Source organism: Sus scrofa, chromosome 4 (assembly GCF_054392235.1).
Source record: "Sus scrofa isolate SSC_HxYL_T2T_F1_AM1 chromosome 4, Sscrofa_HxYL_maternal_Yorkshire_Landrace_v2.0, whole genome shotgun sequence".
NCBI classification, from domain to species: Eukaryota; Metazoa; Chordata; class Mammalia; order Artiodactyla; family Suidae; genus Sus; species Sus scrofa.
In genome coordinates, this window is record NC_139386.1 from 29,447,461 (window position 1) to 29,468,329 (window position 20,869).

The 20,869-nt window shown below is 38.9% G+C and overlaps 1 protein-coding gene across 3 annotated transcripts in view; it reads left to right on the plus strand.

Annotated features, from left to right (window-relative positions):
• The window catches only part of RSPO2 (R-spondin 2), a 165,029-nt gene that overhangs the window by 8,953 nt on the left and 135,207 nt on the right, over window positions 1-20,869 (plus strand). Inside the window, exons 1-2 of one of the 3 annotated variants that reach the window (XM_085020406.1) lie at window positions 847-931; window positions 1,049-1,120. The exons of the other annotated variants lie outside the window; for them this stretch is intronic. Coding sequence (XP_084876532.1) covers window positions 1,096-1,120 — 25 coding nt within the window. The 5' untranslated portion in view covers window positions 847-931; window positions 1,049-1,095. Of the gene's footprint in view, window positions 1-846; window positions 932-1,048; window positions 1,121-20,869 lie in introns of those variants that run through there. 3 annotated transcript variants of the gene reach the window in all.

The following is a 20,869-nucleotide window of genomic DNA, read 5'->3' on the forward strand; positions in this document are numbered from 1 at the left end:
GATATAGTGCTGTAAACATACCTATGAAAGACACAGCTGTGCATGTATTTTATTTTATTTTATTTTTTTTGTCTTTTTTTTTTTTTTTTGCTATTTCTTGTGCATGTATTTTAGAATAAGTTCTTCTGTAGGTATGAATAGACTACAATTTTTTGTACAGTGCCTTCCAGGAGAGCACTCACATTTCACTACCCTTTGAAGGACGTGGGACTGGTTTGACTAATAAAGAAGGTGAGCTGCTTGCTGAAGGTGTAATTTTAAAATAATAGTCAAGTGGAAGAGAAAGAGAACCAGAATTCACCCCTCTTGAATCCACTGGCTTTTCCTGTACATGGTACACTTTCAATGTAAGTGTTCATTTTAAAAAAAGAAATCACTTTTGAACCCATTCAGAAGTTCTTTGGACCCAGAATTTTACTGAGCTTCAGAACTTCCTACAACTCATAATTACGCTAATAAAATAGCTAGTATTATGTAACTGAAGGCTGAAGTTGTCAAGTAACTGAGATGTAGGACCGTAAGTGTGATCTGGTTAAAAACTTGCATACTCATGTTCCTAATTTTTTCATCATTATTCTTGAATATGAATTAAAGGAATCTCTTTTATGTCTGGTACTCCAGTAGCCAGAACAAATATGTGTGTATGTGTGTATTTGTGTATCAATATATGTTTGTAGGTGTGTACATATATGTAATTTATACATATGTATGTGTATCATAAAACCATCATATAGTCAGAATAGCCAAAACAGCTTAGAGAAAAGCTAAGTAAATGTTACTTTTATTTACTCTCAAGATGTAGAGAAACTAATTATAGGTTGTTTTGCCTCCCCCGGTCTCATCTAGTCATTTGGAGAAAACCTTCGCAGTTACTTGAAACTGTCCAATTTTTACCATCTGCTGAAGGATACTAGGAGCACTTATAAAGCAGGTTAGCTGGCTCAGCACATTTCTTTTGAGCAAGAGCTTCTTAACTTGGGGTCCAGAGGTGGGGCCATGATTTTTGTGAGTCTCCTGAAATAGCAAAACAGTTTCTGTTTCTTTTTAGAGTGTAAAGAGAGGGCCTGGAGCTTTCACTGAAGTCTTAAAGTGGCCATGGGTTCATCCTTCCTTCAACAGGGTAAGAAGCTTTGGTTAAAGGAATAGGAGGTAGGCCTTCTTTATTTGCATGATGTCAGATGGCTGCTTTCAATTGACATGGACATTTGTTTCCTGAAAGTTTGTTTTCCACGTGTGGGTTTACAGCCATTTGCCAGGTGTACATGAGTACACTTCACAGTGTGAAGACACATTTGAAGTACTATCGCAAGACTGTTTCAGTAAATAATTACTTGGCTATTAATCCCTTTCTCAAAGGCAATAGTTGTCAAATTCTCTTCCTTCCCCTAAAAAGTTTATGAAAGTAAAAAATAAGTACACTGAATACGGGGTTCTGTTAAAACTTCTCATATGGTCTAATTTTTATCTTGTTAACTAAACAGTTACGTAAAGTTTTAGGAATCAGTGTTGAAATTTTTCAGCCGATGACGATGAAGGGCTGGCAGTGACAGGATTTGTATGTATCACACTGCCAGTTCACAGACTGGGAAGAACCAGGCTGAACACTCTTCAATTCTGGTCAAGTGGGCTTCTGCTGGATCTTTGCTGCTGGGTCAGCACATGTGCAATTTTTCTGCAGGGACAGCCACAGTCTCTCACCCATCGTTGGATTCAGCAATCCTACCAGCCACTTAGCAATTAAAACACGCAGAGCGATAGAGGGCGCACTATGCATTCTTTTCCTCGCGCTTTGTTCTCTGAAGTGTAGATTTTGTGCTTGCTTTGCTCTTCCCCCCGTAGGTTCAAACAGCAAACCTGTTCTACTCTTTCCAGTAAGACTGATGCAGTGAACAACCTGACCTCCTCACAGAGAGGGAGGGGGAAAAGGAGAGAGAGAAAAAGAGAGAGAGAGCTTTCACTTTTACTGAGCATTTCTGGTTTTGGTCCCTAGACTCCTTTTGACAAGGCCCTCACAGACTTAAAGGGCAGACTTAACCAGCCTCACAGTTTTAGTATCTGTAGTACCTTTAATGGTAGAGATTGTTTAGCTTGGAGGTGGATTCCAGCTTCTACAGCCACTTTGGAAAACATCAGTTTTTCTTTTCTTTTTCTTTTTTCTTTTTTTTTTTAAAGAATGTTTTCTATAAAGTGCATGCCTAAAACTTGAAGCACCTGGTAAAATTCAGGATTGACCAAGTGACTAATACTTCACAATTGTTTGCCAAGTTCTTTAATCTTTATGTAGAGACCTAATTCTTTCAATGGATCTTTCAAATTGTAGCCCTTTGAGAATGGTAAAGATTGTCTGATCTTGAAAATCCACAGTTTATTTTTTTTAAGGTGTTCTTTCCCCTCTATGTAATAAAGTCTGACTAGGATTTAAAAATTCTCTGGCCCCTCTTTGCTGATCATCTTACATTCATGTTCTAAGGCCTCTTTCTTGTAGTCAAATCTGGCTTTTAATGTTGAGGGATTTGTGCTGTATCTTCATTAACCTGCGTGTTTAGTTTATCACATTGCTCCCCCCACCCAAGATCAGGTTTCAGTTTATTTGAATCATAGCGAGGTTATGATTGTGACCAATGTATGACCAAGTGCTTGCGTCTTGTGCTGCCCCCGCCCCGCCCACCCCCAGTCTTTGGAGAACTTCTTGTTCTCAGGTCTTCCACAGCTGTAACTGGTCTTTGAAGACTCTGCACTGAATGATCCCAGTGGATTGGGAAGAATTGTACCTGGGACTCCCAGGTTAACACCCTTAAATATAAATGAAGACAGTTCTAGTTTTTGACTTGTCCTTGGGATAATTCTTATAGGTGGAAGAATATTTTGTTAAAATTCTAATTTTAGACACTTGCTTCTTAGTGATATTGTAGGCATTCATTTCTTTGAAGTGTATGTGTGTGTTTAAGGGTCACGTTTAAAGGGAATTTTGAGGGACTCCTGGGAATTAGTTCTGAGTTCTTAGTATTAAGACATGGCAGAGAACAGCTCTAGGTTGAGTGAGCATAAAGAGCAAACTAGCTCAGACTTTTTCCATTAATCCAAGGATCTAGATATATGTCTAATGTTTAGAGAGAAATCAGAGAAATCAGGGCTGTCTTATCCCTGATAGCATTCCTTCTTCTGGCGAAAGGTACCTTGTGGTCACTTTCCTTCTATCAACTTAGTATTGTAGAGAAACTTTGTAAGGGTTAGGAGACTAACAATGACTAACATTTGAAAAACCAAATGTTGTTTGATAGTGGACAGTGGTGGTTTCCAGAAATGTTATTAATGGGTTGAGGTCAGTTTGTGGTGGAGCACGGGAAGCCATTCACTCCACTCCTGGTGGTAAGTCCTTTGGTGGCTGATGTGATTCCTGACTGAAATCTGTGCATTGCTTTCTCTCCCTCCTTTAGATAACAGTGTCTTGAAAAATTGATCTAGGGCTTAACAATTGTCCCTTGAAAATTGATTGTCCAAAGTTATGAACTTTGTGTGATTTAATTGTTCCTTTATGTAGGAGTAAAAATAATGATTTCTTTGCAGCTGTTATGGGTGATCTCAACATCAGTTTGACTTGAAAGTGACTCAAAGTGAATAATAACTATTCTAAAGGCTTTCTCAAGCTTCGAGTAGTCATCTTTTTTGTTGAATTCTGGGAGAGAGTTTTAAAGAAATGGGAGAGCCTGGACCTAGAGAGAGGAAGAAAGAGCAGGAACAGGATCACTCCTTTCCAAAACTCTAGGCCTTCCATGTGGAAAAAGGATGTGATTTATTCTCTGTCCTTTTTTGGGATTAAGACCAAATGAAGGAGGATCATAGGGAGGAAAATTATGGCTTATATTTAGGAAACTATCCATTAATATGAGACCCTTTCTTGATGCCCTGAATCACTGGAAATTCCCTTTTTCAACAGTGAACGGTATCTCTTAAGAGTGGCCATATTGAGTGTAGAGAAAATTTGAAGGGTCACTCACACCATAAGAGCTATGATGAGATATAAACAATGCATCTGGCACCTAGTCGATATTTATTTTTATTTAAACTTATTTTAAAAAGTATAGTTGATTTATAACGTGCCAATTTCTGCTGTACAGTAAAGCTACCCAGTCACACATACCCAGTCATACCCAGTCATACATTCCCTTTCTTATGTTATCTTCCATCATGGTCTATCCCACGAGACTGGGTACAGTAGGTCTTCATTGCTTATCCATTCTAAATGTAATAGGCATCTAATAGGTATTTAAATAGAAATTCTTTTTTTTTTTCTCTTTTTTTTCTTTTTGCCTTTTCTAGGGCCGCTCCTGTGGCATATGGAAGTTCCCAGGCTAGGGGTCTAATCGGAGCTGTAGCCACCAGCCTAAGCCAGAGCGATAGCAATGTGGGATCCGAGCCGCATCTGCAACCTACACAACAGCTCATGGCAACACCAGATCCTTAACCCACTGAGCAAGGCCAGGGATTAAACCCGAAACCTCGTGGTTCCTAGTCAGATTCGTTAACCACTCAGCCACGACGGGAACTCCCTAAATAGAAATTCTTGTTGACAATTATTCAGACTCAAATACTAAGATCTAAATTGTGTCCTTCCTAAATAGGGGACACTAAACAAAATTACTTCTTTAGAATCTGCATTGTCTTCCTCTGAGTCATCATCCTAAATGTCAATAATAAATAATATTATACATATTGAAATTTAATCTGAATTATTAATAAAGAAAAGGCATTTATTAATTCTAATGTGACCATGATGTTAAGTTCAAGTATGTTTAATTTTAAGAGAGTCAGATTTCAATTCAACTATAACCAGCATGGGTTAAACCATGCAAATACTTTGCTTTCTTTAATGGGGTTACTAGCCTGGAAAATAAAGAAGCATTAGACAAAAACTCAATACCTTGCACTTATGAAAGCATAATAGGCTTAAGTATTTTTGTGGAGCAGATAGAGAAATGCACATATATCTTACGTTTTTTTTTTTGCCTTGAATATGACAGAATGGTGAGTGATGGATTGATGTGCACTTTACAGGAAGCCTCTGATATAGTAAAGGATTCTCTCTCCAACTTTATTGGGAACAGTATTTTCTTAGCGATTTGGTTGAAAACAGATGGCATATCAATCACACTTTTGCATAAGAAGAAGTTGAATAGGCAGTTAAAATATTGGTTGACTTGGTTACGAAAAGATCTTGATGGTGGGGAATGGAAGCATGAATTTATGAATGAAATCTTAACTGGACAAATAAAGAGTTTAGATCTTGTGATCAAAAAACCAACTGTGAAAGAGTAGGATGACAAGGGATTATCACGGACTTTTGACTCATTCTGCCATTACCAGGTGATGTAGTTGTAAAAAGGAATTGGCCTCATTAAGAGGAATATTTACCAAGATTCAAGAATAAGACAGGTGAAGGTGTCCATCCTGCACCAGTGTTCTGCTCTAGATGTCATTATTTTCAGAAGTGGATTGGCAGCACAAGTGATAATACTGTATTGATTTACTAGGGCTACTGTAACAAAGTACCACAAAGATGGCTAAAAAGAACGGAAGTTAATTTTCTTATCATTCTGGAGGCTGAGAGTCCAAAATAAAGATGTCGGCAGGTGTGTGCTCCCACTGAGCCTGTAGGGGAAGATCCTTTCTTGCCTCTTCCAGCTTCTGGAAGCCCCAGATGTTCCTCAGTTTGTGGCAGCCTAACTCCAACCTCTGCCTTCATCTTCATGAGGTTGTCATCCCTTTTGTGCTGGTCTTTCAGCTCTTCTTATAACACTACTACTTATATTGGACTAGGGCCTGCTCCAGTGACCTCATATTAACTTGGTTACAGCTATGTAGACACAATTTCAAAATAAATTCAGAGTTACAGGCTCTGAGGGTTAGGACTTCAGCATATATGGGGTGGGGGTGCAAGTCAACCCATTCAACCTGTGTTAGACCCCTGAGTTCTTTTTTTTTTTTTGCTAATTCTTGAACCACTCATGCGGCACATGCAGTTTCCCAGGCTAGGGATTGAATCGGAGCTGTAGCCACGGGCCTACTCCAGAGCCACAGCAACGTGGGATCCAAGGCATGTCTGCATCCTACACCACAGCTCACGGCAACGCCGGATCCTTAACCCACTGAGCGAGGTCAGGGATCGAACCCGCAACCTCATGGTTCCTAGTTGGATTCGTTAACCACTGAGTCACGGTGGGAACTCCTTGAGTTCTTTAATTCATTCACTCATTCATTTATTCACCCAGCAAGCTCACAGGCCACTTATGTTTTCATTCTCATTGACTCTAAACTCCGTGGAATGTGTAATTAGTGATTGTGCCCTAATAATAATTAGTGTTAAGTTATGACAATAGAAGTAAAATGATTAGTAGAGGTTAGACCACTGCAGCCAGATTGTGTTCTGCACATAAAGCGTGATATTAATGTCACTCCCTGGCCATATGCACACAGCAGCCCTAGGGAGATGCTTTAGACATGGCTAATAACGATATAGGTTTTGAAACAGGACCCTCAAATTCCATCCTGCCCCGAAGTTCTGCGGAACTGCACAAACCCAAAGAACTACCTGAATGTGTTGATTATATTTTCAAAAAAATCCACAAGTCAAATTGGCTTCTTGTTCATCTAAAGGTAAATACTCTGTTTAACTGGCTTCCTTTTGAAGTTGACTGAACTCCAAGAGCTGTTATCCTCATGAAGTCATGTTTGTGAAGTAATTGCTTCAATCTCAACCCAATCTGCTGTCCAGTAGCATCTGGTGTCAGAGGTGCCTTAAATTCCCTCTGATTTTGAGTAGTGTCTAATATTGACACTGCCAAGGGAGGTCGATCTGTTAATTACTTGTGTGCTATATAAAAGGCTAGTAAGAATATTCTTTTTTTAAATTACATTTTCTTTTTTTTCCCCACTGTACAGCATGGGGACACAGTTACACATACATGTATACATAATTTTTTCTCCCTTTGTCATGCTGCGTTGTAAGTAGACATAGTTCTCAGTGCTACACAGCAATGTTCATACATTTAAATGTGAAATACTCAAACATACACAAAAGCAGAGGAGCATAATGACTGCCCATCACCCAGAGTGAACAAGTATTGAGATTTTGCTGAACTAGTTTCATCTATTCTTTATTCTTTTTAACTTTTTATTGTTATATGTTAAAATCTCAGCTATTATATCATTTTACCATCTCTCTTTATGCATTTCTTACAAATACGGACATTTTCTTACCAAACCACAGTGTCATTAACATACCTAACATGATTGCTTATTCTTGGTAGCACCTCATAGTCAGTATGCCATCAGACATCAGTTGCCTCACCAATGTCTTTATATAGCTGATATGTGTGAATCTGCATTAGCTTCACACCCTCTCATGGTACTTGGTTTATATGTACCTCAAGTTTCTTTGATTGATTCTTCATCCCCACCTAGTTTTCCATGCCATTGACTTACTGAAAAACATCACATCCCTTTTCTACAGAAAGTCTGATGTTCTGGATTTTTCCATTTGCTCCCTTGGAGTCATTTGATTTCCTCTCTCCTCCATGTCTTTGTAAACTAGAAGCTCTCCTTAAAGGTTTGATTACATTCAGGTTCAACTCTTTTGGCTGGAACACTTCCCAGGTGCTGCTGCCACTTCACATTACAACACAGGAAGCACATAACACCCCATCCTTTCTTAGTGATGCTAAGATTCATCAGAGGATTCGTGTGGTAACTGTCTGATTCCTCCATTTTGAGGGCCCCATTAACCTTTCAAGTAATGGTTTCTTGATTCATGATCTTTGTCTGGATTGTCAGTTTCTTTATCGATTGTAAAATAGTTTTCTTTATTCTTTCTACATTTATTAGCTGAAATTCTTCAATTAAAAAAAGAACAGTTCCTTTTCAACCATAGACAATTTGTTAACTATAAACAGTTCTTATAGGGAGAGCAGGCAGCACACTTCATTCTTCCTCTTTAATTGCAGAGTAATTTTCAGGGTAAGGAGTTGATGCATGTTTGGCTGGCCAGAGGGTCAGCTTTACTACAAGTGAATAAAATGCTTTGATTTATGTCAAGCCATGGCCTGTCAGATGGAGGAGGTGAAGTCTTCCAACAGTTTCTGCTTAGCGAAACATGAGTGGTAGAATGACATTAAAAAACCCCTCTTTTTGGCTTCTGCTAACAGGAATGAAATGCAAACCTTCTGAAAACCTGAATTCTATTAGATATCTTCTGATAATGTTTTCTGTTAACAGCTCTCAGAGAAGCTACTGAGTGAATGTACAGTGGCTTCATCCTAGTGTAATCTGAGGCTCATTGGGTAGAAAAACAGTACTTTGTGCTACTGAAACATTCTCTAGAAGGCTTAGGGAGGGGAGGAAGGAAAATATTTGAGGAGATCAACTGGATGTTGTAGAATTCAAGTAACGGCACCTGAGAAGGATTAAAGTTTCCTCAAACATGATCTGAATGGCAGCTGGCCACCTAGAATGTGCTCCCTGTGCCCATCATGGCTCGTTTTTAGCTGTACAATCTTTAACTTCTAGGCATGTGAAGAAAGGGTCTAGAGAGGATGTCTTCAGTGCCTAAAGTGGCTGTAAAAGTTGTAAAAATAAATGAGAACATTCCTTTCTTATTAGCTGCAGCTAGTTGTTGCCAATTTCAGAAATCTTTGCTTTATCCACTTTATTTATTTATTTATTTATTTTTTAGTCTTTTTGCCTTTTCCAGAGCCACAGCTATGGCATATGGAGGTTCCCAGGCTATGGGTCAAATGGGAGCTGTTAGCCGCCAGCCTACACCACAGCCACAGCAACACGGGATCTGGACCGCATCTACAACCTACACCACAGCTCATGGCAATGCCGTATCCTTAACCCACTGAGCAAGGCCAGGGATCAAACCTGCAACCTCATGGTTCCTAGTCAGATTCGTTAACCACTCAGCCACGACGGGAACTTCTCTTTATCCATTTAAAAAACCTAGCTCATTGCTACTAATAATGTTACCACTGAGGTAGTTTTTATATTTCTTGTTTATAGATATCTATAATAGCAACATTTAATAATTTTATTATTTAGTGAAGCTGAAAATTTAATTCACATAAATGTCTACTGGGAGGAGTAGAGAAGAGCAAGGTAGAAAATTTGAATATACACACACTTAGTACAGGGCTCACGAAAACAAACCTGTGGCCGGAGAAATGCAACCCTGTAGGCATGTGCTTGTCTTAGACGTAAAGTGTGTTCACTGTGTTTTTTAAGAGAGCAGGAAGAATTGTGAGGTGAAGAAATGGGTTGTATTGAGGCCAGGGAAAAAAGGGCAAAGCACCGAGTTGCTTCGACTAATGATTCTTGAGAATTGATCCCCCTGACCAAACCCTCTTCAACCTGTACTTTTTTTTAATTTTTAATTTTTTTTGTCTTTTTCCATTTCTTGGGACGCTCCCGAGGCATACGGAGGTTCCCAGGCTAGGGGTTGAATCGGAGCTGGAGCCGCTGGCCTGCACCAGAGCCACAGCAACGCAGGATCCAAGCCGCATCTGCAACCTACACCACAGCTCACGGCAACGCCGGATCCTTAACCCACTGAGCAAGGCCAGGGATCGAACCCACAACCTCATGGTTCCTAGTCGGATTTGTTAACCACTGAGCCAACACGGGAGCTCCTGTACTTTTTTTTTTTTTTGTATGACCACTCCTGTGGCATATGGAAGTTCCCAGACTAGGGGTTGAATCTGAGCTGCGTCCTGTGACCTATGCCACAGCAATAGCAGATCCTTAACCCACTGAGTGAGGCCAGGTGTTGAACCTGCATCCTCTTGGACCCTATGTTGGGTTTTTAACCAGCTGAGCCACAGCAGGAACTCCCAAACTGTATGTTTTTAAGAAAGAAAACAAATGAGCTATATCCAGTAATTAAGGCCAATAGTTCATGTCTCATTTTCTTTTTTCTTTTTTTTTTTAGGGCCACAGCTGCGGCATATGAAAGTTCCCAGGCTAGGTGCTGAATAGGAGCTTCAGCTGCCGGCCTGCATCAGAGCCACAGCAATGCCAGATCCCAGCTGCATCTGCAACCTATACCACAGCTCACGGCAACACCGGTTACTGAGCGAGGCCAGGGATTGAACCCACGTCCTTATGGATACTTGTTGGGTTTGTTATCACTGAACCCCAGTGGGAATGCCAATGTCCCATTTTCTTTAGTTTTGAAATTTATTATGATGGTAAACCTCATCTTGTTAAGATATTTAGGTTTTTTTTTTTTTTTTTTCTTGGAAGCAGGTGGTAAAAACTTTACACTGTGTTCATATAAATCAGTTAAAAAACCACTTACTGTGGACTTTTTATGGTTATAATTTCAACATTTATTTACAGTTGGAAATTTGGAAAATGGGGAACAAGACAATGAAGAAAACCATAACTACTGATAATCTTTGCATTCAGCAATAGCCACTGTTAACATTTTGGCTTTTATCATTCTAGATGTTTCTTCCTCTTATATGTAACATAAATATAAGATTTTAAAACTTAATACATCATAAAGAACATATTCATAACTATTTTAATGATGTCTGCTTTATAAGTCATTGTTCATCATGAATTTTTTAAATCCATTTCCTTCTCATTGGACAGTTAATAATACTGAAAACATAATATTGAGATGTTTAATAATGCTGCTGTGAACATCCTTGTATCTTTTCTCACATCTCTTTTCCTTGTGAATCATTGATCAAACTATACCTAACAGATAATATGTGCTAATCATTACATTTATTGAGCACTTACTATATGCCAAGCATTGTTCTTCATGCTACATATTATCTTATTTAATCCTCAAATGATTGTTTTTCTCCCCATTTTACAAAGGAAGATTCTGAGGCACAGGAAGATAAATTACTTGCCGAAGGCCACAGAGCTAGTAAGTGGTAGGGCTAGAATTTCAGTCTAGGCGTTTTGACTCATCCATACTCTTAAGCACCAAGATGGAAAAGTGAGGCTTTTGATCTTACTGCCAGTTGCTTTCCAGAATATGGTACTGATTCTTATTCTAAGGTGGGAAATGGTGTGTGCATGTTGCCTTGAGTCTTTGAGACTATTTTGAAAAACATGTTTGATTACTCCTACTGAGAATAGAAGGAGGCGTCTTCCTTACCTTTGAGAAGCTCACTATTTAATAAAACATTAATAGCCACTCAGTTATATAAACCTTTATTCCTTTTGTTCTCTGCAATACCCATGATTTCTGTACCCCTCTCTAGGATATTTTGAATCCTCCTAGGTCTATTGCCATTTTTTAGATCAGGTTATTACCATCTCCCTCCTGAACCACATGGCTCTCCTTCTAGCTGATATCCCTGCAGTCCGTTCTCTACAAGGCAATCAGAGAAATTATTTATGAAACATAATTCAGGAGTTCCTGTTGTAGCTCAGTCTGACTCATGTCCATGAGGATCTGGGTTTGATCCCTGGCTTTGCTCAGTGGGTCAAGGATCCGGCATTGCTGTGAGCTGTGGTATAGGTCACAAATGTGGCTTAGATCCTGTCTTGCTGTGGCATAGGCAGGTGGCTACAGCTCCAATTAGACCCCTAGCCTGGGAACTTCCATATGCTGCAGGCCCTAAAAAGCAAAAAGCAAACAAACATTGGATTCTGCCACATAAGTGCTTCAGTGGTTTTGATTTCCATTATGTCTAAAATAAAACCCCAACTCCTCACTCAGCCTGGAAGGCCATGTGTGACCTGGTCACTGTTTATTTCTCCAACCCTCTGTTTGTTGTCTCAGTCCCAGTGGCCTCTTCCTGTTTCTCAAACACTCTAATCTTGTTCCTGTTACAGGACCTTTGCATTTGCTGCCGACTCTGACTAGAAAGTTCTTTTCCTGCCTCTTCATCACCAGCTCCTTTCCAGACAACTATATTGAAAGCAGCATTTCTCTTCTCTCTCTCTGTTTTCTGCAGTTAAAGCTATCAGGGGCAGGGTAGGGTGAGGCAGGAGGGCTTCCTATGGCACATCTCTAAGGTATGCTCTTAGATTTATACTCAGATTTGTATTAAGGGCCAGGGATCAAACCACAGTAGAGACAATGCCAGATTTTCAACCAACCAGGTCACCAAGTAACTCCAACTGTTCATTTCTTCAACATGGAGCATTTTTTTCCTTGTTCCTGTGGAGAGAACACTGCTTATTCATCAAAACCCATTTTTGCGTTGGGCATTTGGCAAGACCAGGTTTCCCAGCCTCACTTAGAGTTGGGTGTGGCCATGAGTCTGAGTTTTGTCTTGGGACATGTGCGCAAGAGCTGTATTCACTGCTTCTAGACCTGCCCCCACAGTCTCCCTGGGGAAGAGTCTCTCTTCTTGAGTTGGCCAACTTGGTGCCAGGGATCTAAGCCCCTGGGTGGGGGGTGGCAGGACCACCAGGTAAACAGGGCTTGGGTCCCTGGATGACTCCATGGGAGTCCCCCTGCTGCATATCTGCATGGGGCCATCGGCAAGAAACAAAGTCCTTTGTTAAAGCCACTGAAATGTTAAAGCCACTGAAATGTTGACATCTGCAGCAAAGTGGATGAATCTGGAGGGCATTATACTCACTGAAATAAGCCAGCCAGACAGAGGCAAATACTTCATGGCATTACTTATATGTGGAATCTTAAAAAAAAAAATGTCAAACTTGTAGAAATAGAGAAGTAGTTGCCAGGGACGAAGGGGTGGGGAAAATAGGGAGAGGTTGGTAAAAGGTTTCAGGGTCTCAGTTATAAGATGCATAAGATCTGAGGATCTCATGTAACATGACTATAGTTGATGACACCGTACTGCCTCCTTGAGATTTGCTAAGAGACTGGAGCTTGAAATGTTCTCACTAAAAAAAGGTAAATGTGAAATGATGGGTATGTTAATTAACTTGATGGAGGACCTCTTTCACAATGTAAATGTATGTCTAATCACATTGTACACTTTTAAATATATTACACATTTGTCCATTGTACCTCAATAAAGCTGAGAAAGAAGCTAGCATTTCTGATATAGGCTGTCTTATCCACACCAGAGCTTTTGAAACATAAGCTCCAAAAGGGTGGTGACCTTGTTCTCATCATATGCTTAGTGCCCAGCACAGGACCTAGTCTGTGGGTATCAAAGAAATGTTTTTTGAACAAATAAAGGCAGAATATCAGTAACAGCATTCGAGCAATCCAAGACAGAATGCTAAAAGAAGGATATGGATGGGAAGTGAGCTGATGATGTTCCAGGAAAAGATTTCATGAAAGTAGGGACTTAACCTTAAACATAAAAGATTCACTGTTTCTAAAATGGTGCTTAAAGTTCTTAGTGACTGATACTTTAGAAACCTATACCAAAGGTGCAGTACAGTGATTTCATGCTAAATGTGTAGAATTTAATAACAGCTGACACATTGGGCTGTATTCAATCATTTTTATAATTGCCCCCCTATAGCTGAAAAATATTGAAAGTTTCTTTATTTCTTACTGATAATGCTTAATATATATTTGAACTTTTAAGAATTTAATTGATGTGAACAAGAAGGGATGTCAGCTCTTACTACTGATAGGGTGAAATTCCTTGATGTTCAAGGTTCCATAGATTATTTTGCTTCCCTAGTGATAGAAATACTAGTTTGGAGTTAGGATCCGGTGGCATTCCTTCTAGAAGTGTCTATGGGCTCTAGGGAGAGAGCATGTGTCACACTGTACTGTTGTTGATGGGAAGGATTTTTGGTCAAGATTGAGGATTTTTAACGTTTTAAAGAAGAGAACCTGTTTTTAATTTCTGGGAAGTCTTGAGATTCTGGGCCTGCAGGAGAAGGGGCAAGAGGAGATTGAAGATTGCTGCTAATGAAGTTTCCAGGCATGTTGTGCTGGGGGTGAGCTTTCTACCACTAGCTGTGGACACCTTTCCATCAAGAAGTATAAGCCCTTTGAGAGCAAGATGAATTGATAGCAGCAGATGGCTCCAGTTTTAGGATCTATTAACATACAGGCTCAGTGCCCTAGTTATGACGGGGATGTATAGGAGTTCCCATCATGGTTCAGCAGAAATGAATCCGACTAGCTTCCATGAGGACACAGGTTCAATACCTGGCCTCGCTCAGTGGGTTAAGGATCCAGTGTTGCTGTGAGCTGTGGTGCAGGTTGCAGACATGGCTTGGATGTGGTGTGGCATGGCTGGGCTGTGGCATAGGGTGGCAGTTATAGCTCCTATTCAACCCTTAGCCTGGGAACTTCCATATCCTGTGGGTGTGGCCCTAAAAAGACCCCCAAAAAAGTGGGGGGGGGGCAAAAAGGATGAGAATGTATACCATATGAGGCCTTTATTCTTACTTTAATTGTAAAGTCACTGGTAAAGTTCATGCTCTCTGTCCTACCTAAGTGAGCCCTGACAAGTAGCTCTTCACTAGCTCAGCCACAAACTGTGCGTGTGTGTGAGAGAGGGAATTTAAATCGCATCTTTTTGACCAGACATCCTGCCTATTTAAAATGCAAGATTTAGACTAAGTAATTCCAAAAGTCCTTTCAACAATAAAGTTGATTTTTTTGTTCTTCATTTGGTCCAAATTTTCACACCCCACATTCTTCCATTTCTTAATTACTTGGTAACATGGATCACATTAATTCATATCTTTCTGCCCCAGTTTTCCTCTTTGTAAAGAGGAGGTAATGGTCCTTACCTAGTTAATGATTTTGTTGGAATTAAAGGATACATGTCAGGCCCTTGGAACAGAGGCTGGCACAGAGCAAGTGTGAGGTGACTGTTGGCTGCTGCTGATTAAATTTCCCCCTTGCTTACTCTGTGTGTCTTTTTGCTCACATTTGCTCCCACCCTAGGTCTTTAGTAAATTCTTCATGCATGGTTTTGAGACATTGCCTAAAATGGTGTATCTTTAAAATTCATTCTATTGAATTTTAGAGGAATACATCCCTGTTGGAAGTTTGCTCAAAATCATTGGTAAGTTTGAGTTTCTCAAAAGAAGGAGCATTTTCTTTTAAACTGGCTGCTTTTGGTGAAAAACAGAAAATGTGCATGCTTAGAGAAGTGCAAAGTATACCTTTGAAAAAGTAGTGAGTTCATAGAAACATAAACCTAGGATTCTAAGTCAGCATATGTTCAGTTTGCTCTATTTCTATATGATCCAGTTCCTGCATGATCCAGTTTTATATATAGTTTTTTTTTCCATTGTGAAAATGAATCACATTAGAAATACTTGACCAGCTGAAAAATCTAAAAATTTCCTTTTTATATTAATATAGTACTTTTAAAAACTTAAATGTAAAGGCCAGTATTTTAACATGGGCATTGCTTAGTTTGATAAAGGTTCCCAAAGAGCAAGGATGGAAATGCCTGAGGATAATACTTCTGGAAACAAATTTAAATTGATTGAACCCTGGTTGTGCATGTGATTTAAAAAAAAAAAAATGTGTTGAGATATAATTGACGGGTAAAAAGCTGTACATATTTAATGTATTAGATGAATTTGGGGATAAGAATACTCCTGTTAAACCATCACCACCATCAAGGCCATAGACATAGACATTCCCTCTCAAAGTTTCCTCCCATCCTTTTTATTCATATTAACAATGTTGTTGTTAATTTTTTGGTAAGAACATTTAACATAAGACCTACCCTGTTAGCTATATGTACTATGCTAACAATTAGTTTCCAGAGCTCACTTGTGTGCATGTGATTTGAATTCTTCGGTGACAGTTGAGTAGAAAACCACAGGCTTCATTTGGGATTGGAGTTCCTTCTGGTGGGGCATCAGCTCTCATTGTGACTATAATCCTTGAATCTTTCCTGGGCCACATGTTCAAAGAGTGAATTTGAGTACATTATTTTTTTACTCCGCCATTTGTGTCTAGAGACTTGATTCCTTGTCTGTCTGCCTTTACTGAGATAACATTCAAATCTACTGTGTTCAGCTGCTCCACTTGTCCTTTCAAAATCACAGTCCTTTTAAGACCAGGATTCGTCTGTACTCTTCTCAAAACATGGGTGAATTTATTCTGTGAATTGCTGTCTGGATGGGCGAGGTTTTTAAGCAACATGTAATATTTTTAAAATTTCATTTAAATCATTTGACATCTTAGTACTCAGACTTGCTGTACAGTTAAGAAGCCAGTTCAAAAGAAAACTTAAAATTTTTTGCAGCCGTTTCTTTTCTGCTGATGGACCCCATGACCCAGATCTTAACTGGGCTAAATCTGAAGTCTTAATTTTTGCCCCCATCCCCAAACTCCTTCTGCAGCATTCAACCTCAACTTGGTGACCTCCAGTGATGCATTTCTAGATTATTTCATAGTAAGAGGCATCCTTTTTTAATAATGATGTGAGCTTAAAATCAACTACCAGTTTTGATTTTTCTCCCTTAACAGTTCAATGAGCTTTTCTTTCTCTTCACCCAATATGTTCTTGGCGGTGGCGTGGTGCACCGGGGCTGGAGGAGCTTTGCTCATTGCTGAAAGCCCTGAGGCGTTCTTCGGCTCTTGCACACATCCTTACATGTGGTTTTGATTTTATGGTGTAAGAGGGTTCTTCACTTTTTGATTCATTTGTGGTATGTTGCTGTAGCCGTCACTATAATTAATCTTCCAGGAAGAAATCTGAAGGTTCAAGTCAGTAAAAGGGACCCCAGGAAAAAGCAGCTGAGCACCAAATTGTTTTCCAGGTGATTCTTCTGTGCTTGGGGATGTAGGTAACTTTTCTCCCTGCTCTCATAGAGTGTAAGCAGCCGATGCTCCCCCCTCCCTCTACACTCTCTCCCTTCACTTCCTCTCCCCCTCTCCTCCCTCCCCTCTCAGAGGGTGATGAGAGGGGAACAGATTATCCAGCTCAGCCAGAATTCAGGTCTTGTTCAACATGTACCAGGGTAGTGGCAGCAGTTTTCCCTGAAGATTGTTTCCTTTATTCATGCTTGCAATTTATTTCTTTGCTTTGTTCATTCCCAAATGGGATATTATTAATGCCACCTTGTAGCTTTTGTGACTTTTAAAAAACACATTTTTCACCTTTAATTTTGATAAGCTGGAAATAATAGGAAACATAGAATAGTAAAATAAACAATCTATATACCCATAGACTAAAATAAAAAGTTACTTTGTTAAATTTATTTCATCTGTCTATATATTTTTGTTACTAATTTTTAATAGGTAAACTAGAGCTACGTAGTATGGTGCTATGAAAGGAGTGACAAATGATCCAAAAAGATGGATTTTATTCTTGTATAAACGCTTCTTAAATTTAAGCATTATTCTGATTAAATGATCTATACCTTAAGTCCAAAATCTTAGGAAAGCAAACATTCTAGCACTTAAAGTAAAAGGCAATTTGTTTTCATTGGAAGGCCTTTTTCTGGGCTGTGGAAATTGTTTGAAAATGCAATAGATATAAAACAAATATATCCTGGAAACAAGTGGTTTGGAGGGTACTGAAGACTTAACCCAACGTTGACTAACTATAGTGGAAAAAGAGCACCAAAATGGTCTAGTGTTTTTTTCTGAGATTATGGAATTACGTACATGATAGACATAAAAAAAGCTTTGTAATTCCCAGCTTGGGGTGAAAAACAAAATGGAACAGAAAGAGCTTTATGTGTTCTTTTAAACATTAGAGTTTTAAAGGTACAGTAACGCTTAAGCTATTTGTATCTATAGAGAATACGTCATTTTGGAAAGCCAAGTTTCCAAGTAAATGAAAGTGATTATTTTCAGTGTTGGAACTTAGAAAAATTGAAGTACTTTTTCTTTCTCACATACATTTATTTTCCTGACTCTAGTGGATTTCTGTAATGTCACTGTTCTTTGTGACACTGTTATTTTTAACTATTGAGTTATCATGCGGCCTAGTGTGAATGTAAATGTGAATAGATGTTGATAGGTGAGCCCCACTTCCTTTCCCAGTGGCCCCAGAATTTGCTTTCTTAAAGCTCCTCAGGAATTTGCTCTCCTAAATTTTTCTTGCTCATAGTTGGACATGAGGTGTATAGAGGCAGGATGCTTAATGGATAGCACCGTAGGGTCTAAACTGTGTGTCTTCTTCAAGTTGCTCAACCTCTCTGGGCCTCAGTTTTCCAAGCCTCAGTTTTCCTACCTGTTAAAAGGATATTAAGAGGACTTGCCTTCTTAGAGTAATTGAGGACTAGATAGCCGTACCTAAAAAGTGCTTAACATAGTACCTAGCTCATAGTAAGGACAAAAAGTTCTATTATTAGTTTTATGTGTTTACTTAGCAAAAGCAGAAGTAGTTCCCTTGTATGTAGATATTTTCTTTTTAGAATAAAGAAATCTTCATGGCACCAATCCCATAACTTGTCCCATTACTTGGGGTGAGTATAAACACAGTGGACCTCAGGCATCCTCTTTTTTACTTTACCAAGTTAGTCATTGAGTGAGAAGCCACATACTGCCCAGCAACCTTTTTAAGACTTTTCCTGAGGTGATCTGAAGGTGATGTGTACAAATTTTTTGTTGGTATCAGGTGATAGCATCTCTGCTGATAAGACGTAGGTCACAAATTCCCCAGAAATACCCCTTGTTTGGCATGACCTCTGACATGAGCAGTTAAGACTACAATTCAGATATTTATTATAGATGGAATAGCTTTGGTGTTTTCACGTACTTGATTGAATTTCACATTCAGTAGTAATGTTTCATATTCTAAATAATGCCTGTAGGTTATATTAAGTAGTACCTAAGAGCAGGAAGATGATAAAAATATGACTAATTGCTAGCCTTGCTTCTCCTGGGTGACTACTGGCAAAGAAATGGCTTTCTGGTTGTGGAGTCCTGCTAAACACTCCTGTCTCTAGGTACCATCTGATTCTGACTCATGCCGTTTCCAGACTCCATTTTTGCTGTTTTCCCTTTATTCTCTCTCTCTCTCTCTCGTTTTTTTTTTTTTTTTTTTTTTTTTTTTTTTTTTTTTTAACTGTTCTTGATATTTTTTCCCTCTCCAGACACTTGGAATCAACTATTGTCCTTGAATGATGAGGATTTTTTAAAAAAAGTTATGTTTCCTGAGTTGGTAAAAACTTAGTATTTCATCTGCATACCCCGTTTTTTTGTTTTTTGTTTTTAATTTCTAGAAAAGCTATAATGTGGATTTCCTTTCAAAGTTGTATTGGGAGAAGGAATTGATAGGCTGAATATTAAAATTTTTGTTCTTTTCACATGCAATTTGGCAGAATTGCATCAATACGTTGGGCCAGACTTAAATTATGGGTTGGAAGCACATACTGTTTCAGAGCACTGGTCGGCCCTTGTAGTTAATAGAAAAGTATTTTGTAAATGATGCTTTTGTCTCTAGGTGCCAATTTTAACCCAAGAGATGTTTACATGGCCAGATATAAGATTGTTCCTTCCCTAAAGTAATGGTTAAAAAAAAGACCAGTGAACCATTTTCACGGCTCGTCTTAGTGCTCTGTACCTTTTCTTCTACACATCATATTGTATGCCCGTCTTAATGGTTTTGGCTGCTACTGAATAGACAATTTTCTTCCTTTCTAATCTTTTGAATAGTCTAAAAGAAGGACTTGTTAAATGCTTCAGTGTGTATGTGATGTGAGGAAAAAAATCTATAATTGGTCTTGATTTGGACATTTCACAAGACAATCAGACCCCAGATAGGATCATCCAAGGTAAATGATAGCATGTTTTATCTTTTGCATTTGTGAAATCTTATAATACTGCTCTGCAAATGTATAAACGTTTTCTTTTCATAAGGCCCTAGGCCTAAATTATGGCTTCTCATTAACAAATGGTTTCCATACTCTGTGCAGGGGGAGCGTTGGAGCAGCCACCCGCCCTTCGCACTGTCTGGAAAAAGGGGTTGTTTAGCATTTAAATCTACCTGCCTTGACTTTTTGCTCTCCTTAACCCAAGATAAGAGGTCTTTCGTGTTTTATTGAATATTTACTTAGGCGAACCTGAGATCCAGGGGTTCACTATTTAAATGCCTAAAGATGGCAGAGTAGGAGGGACAGATTTAAAACATAGCTATGTTTTATATTACACAGTTTAATTCCAACCATGTCTATATATCCTGGCCTGCCGACTCGGTGGCAGTCTGAATGAAGTAAGCAGTTAGCAAATTGTTCACATGTTTCCCCCTGCAACTCACTTAAGCAGATGTAGGAAAAAGTCTTACAGTTAAGATATATACATCAGTTGAACAGACACAGACAAGATGGCTATCTTATAATGTCTAGAAAAGGTGAATATGATTCAACTAAACTTGTGTTGCAGTGACATTGGGAACAGCCATTTCTTGCCCCTACCCGTTGCCCTCGCCCCACCAAAAAAGTTTTAATACTTGTGAGTTTCGGTAGTTCTAGGAATAATGAATGAAACTTCCTTCTTTATAATCTTGAACATGTTATATAATAAGGGGAAGAAGGGAATTAATATTCTGAAAGCATTTGGATTTTTGAATCCAAGTGTCTAATACTTCATGGGTTTTGTAATCAAGGGAAACTTGTGTTAAAATTAACCTTTTAATAGCTTTTTGAGGAATTAGGAGTATTGATATCAGTGTTATTACTTCTTGACCTCAAAAATCAGAATTTGTCCTTTCTTGATCACTTCCTAAATATTCATAGTTTTCTTTCTGGACTGATGAACCAGTGGCATTTTGTGACTGTAGAGCCACTTGAGAATTGTGGCAAAATCGTTGGGGCATAATCAGCTCTTCACAGGACATGGGTTGGTTGAGCAAAGGTCTTCGGAGTTCCTGCTGAGTATCAGGCATTGTGCTAGGAATGATAACATGTCAGATAGTAAAAACATAGCTTTCTGTATTAAAATTTTTAGTGGAAAACTGAGCATTTTTTCCTGCTAAAGTTGTTA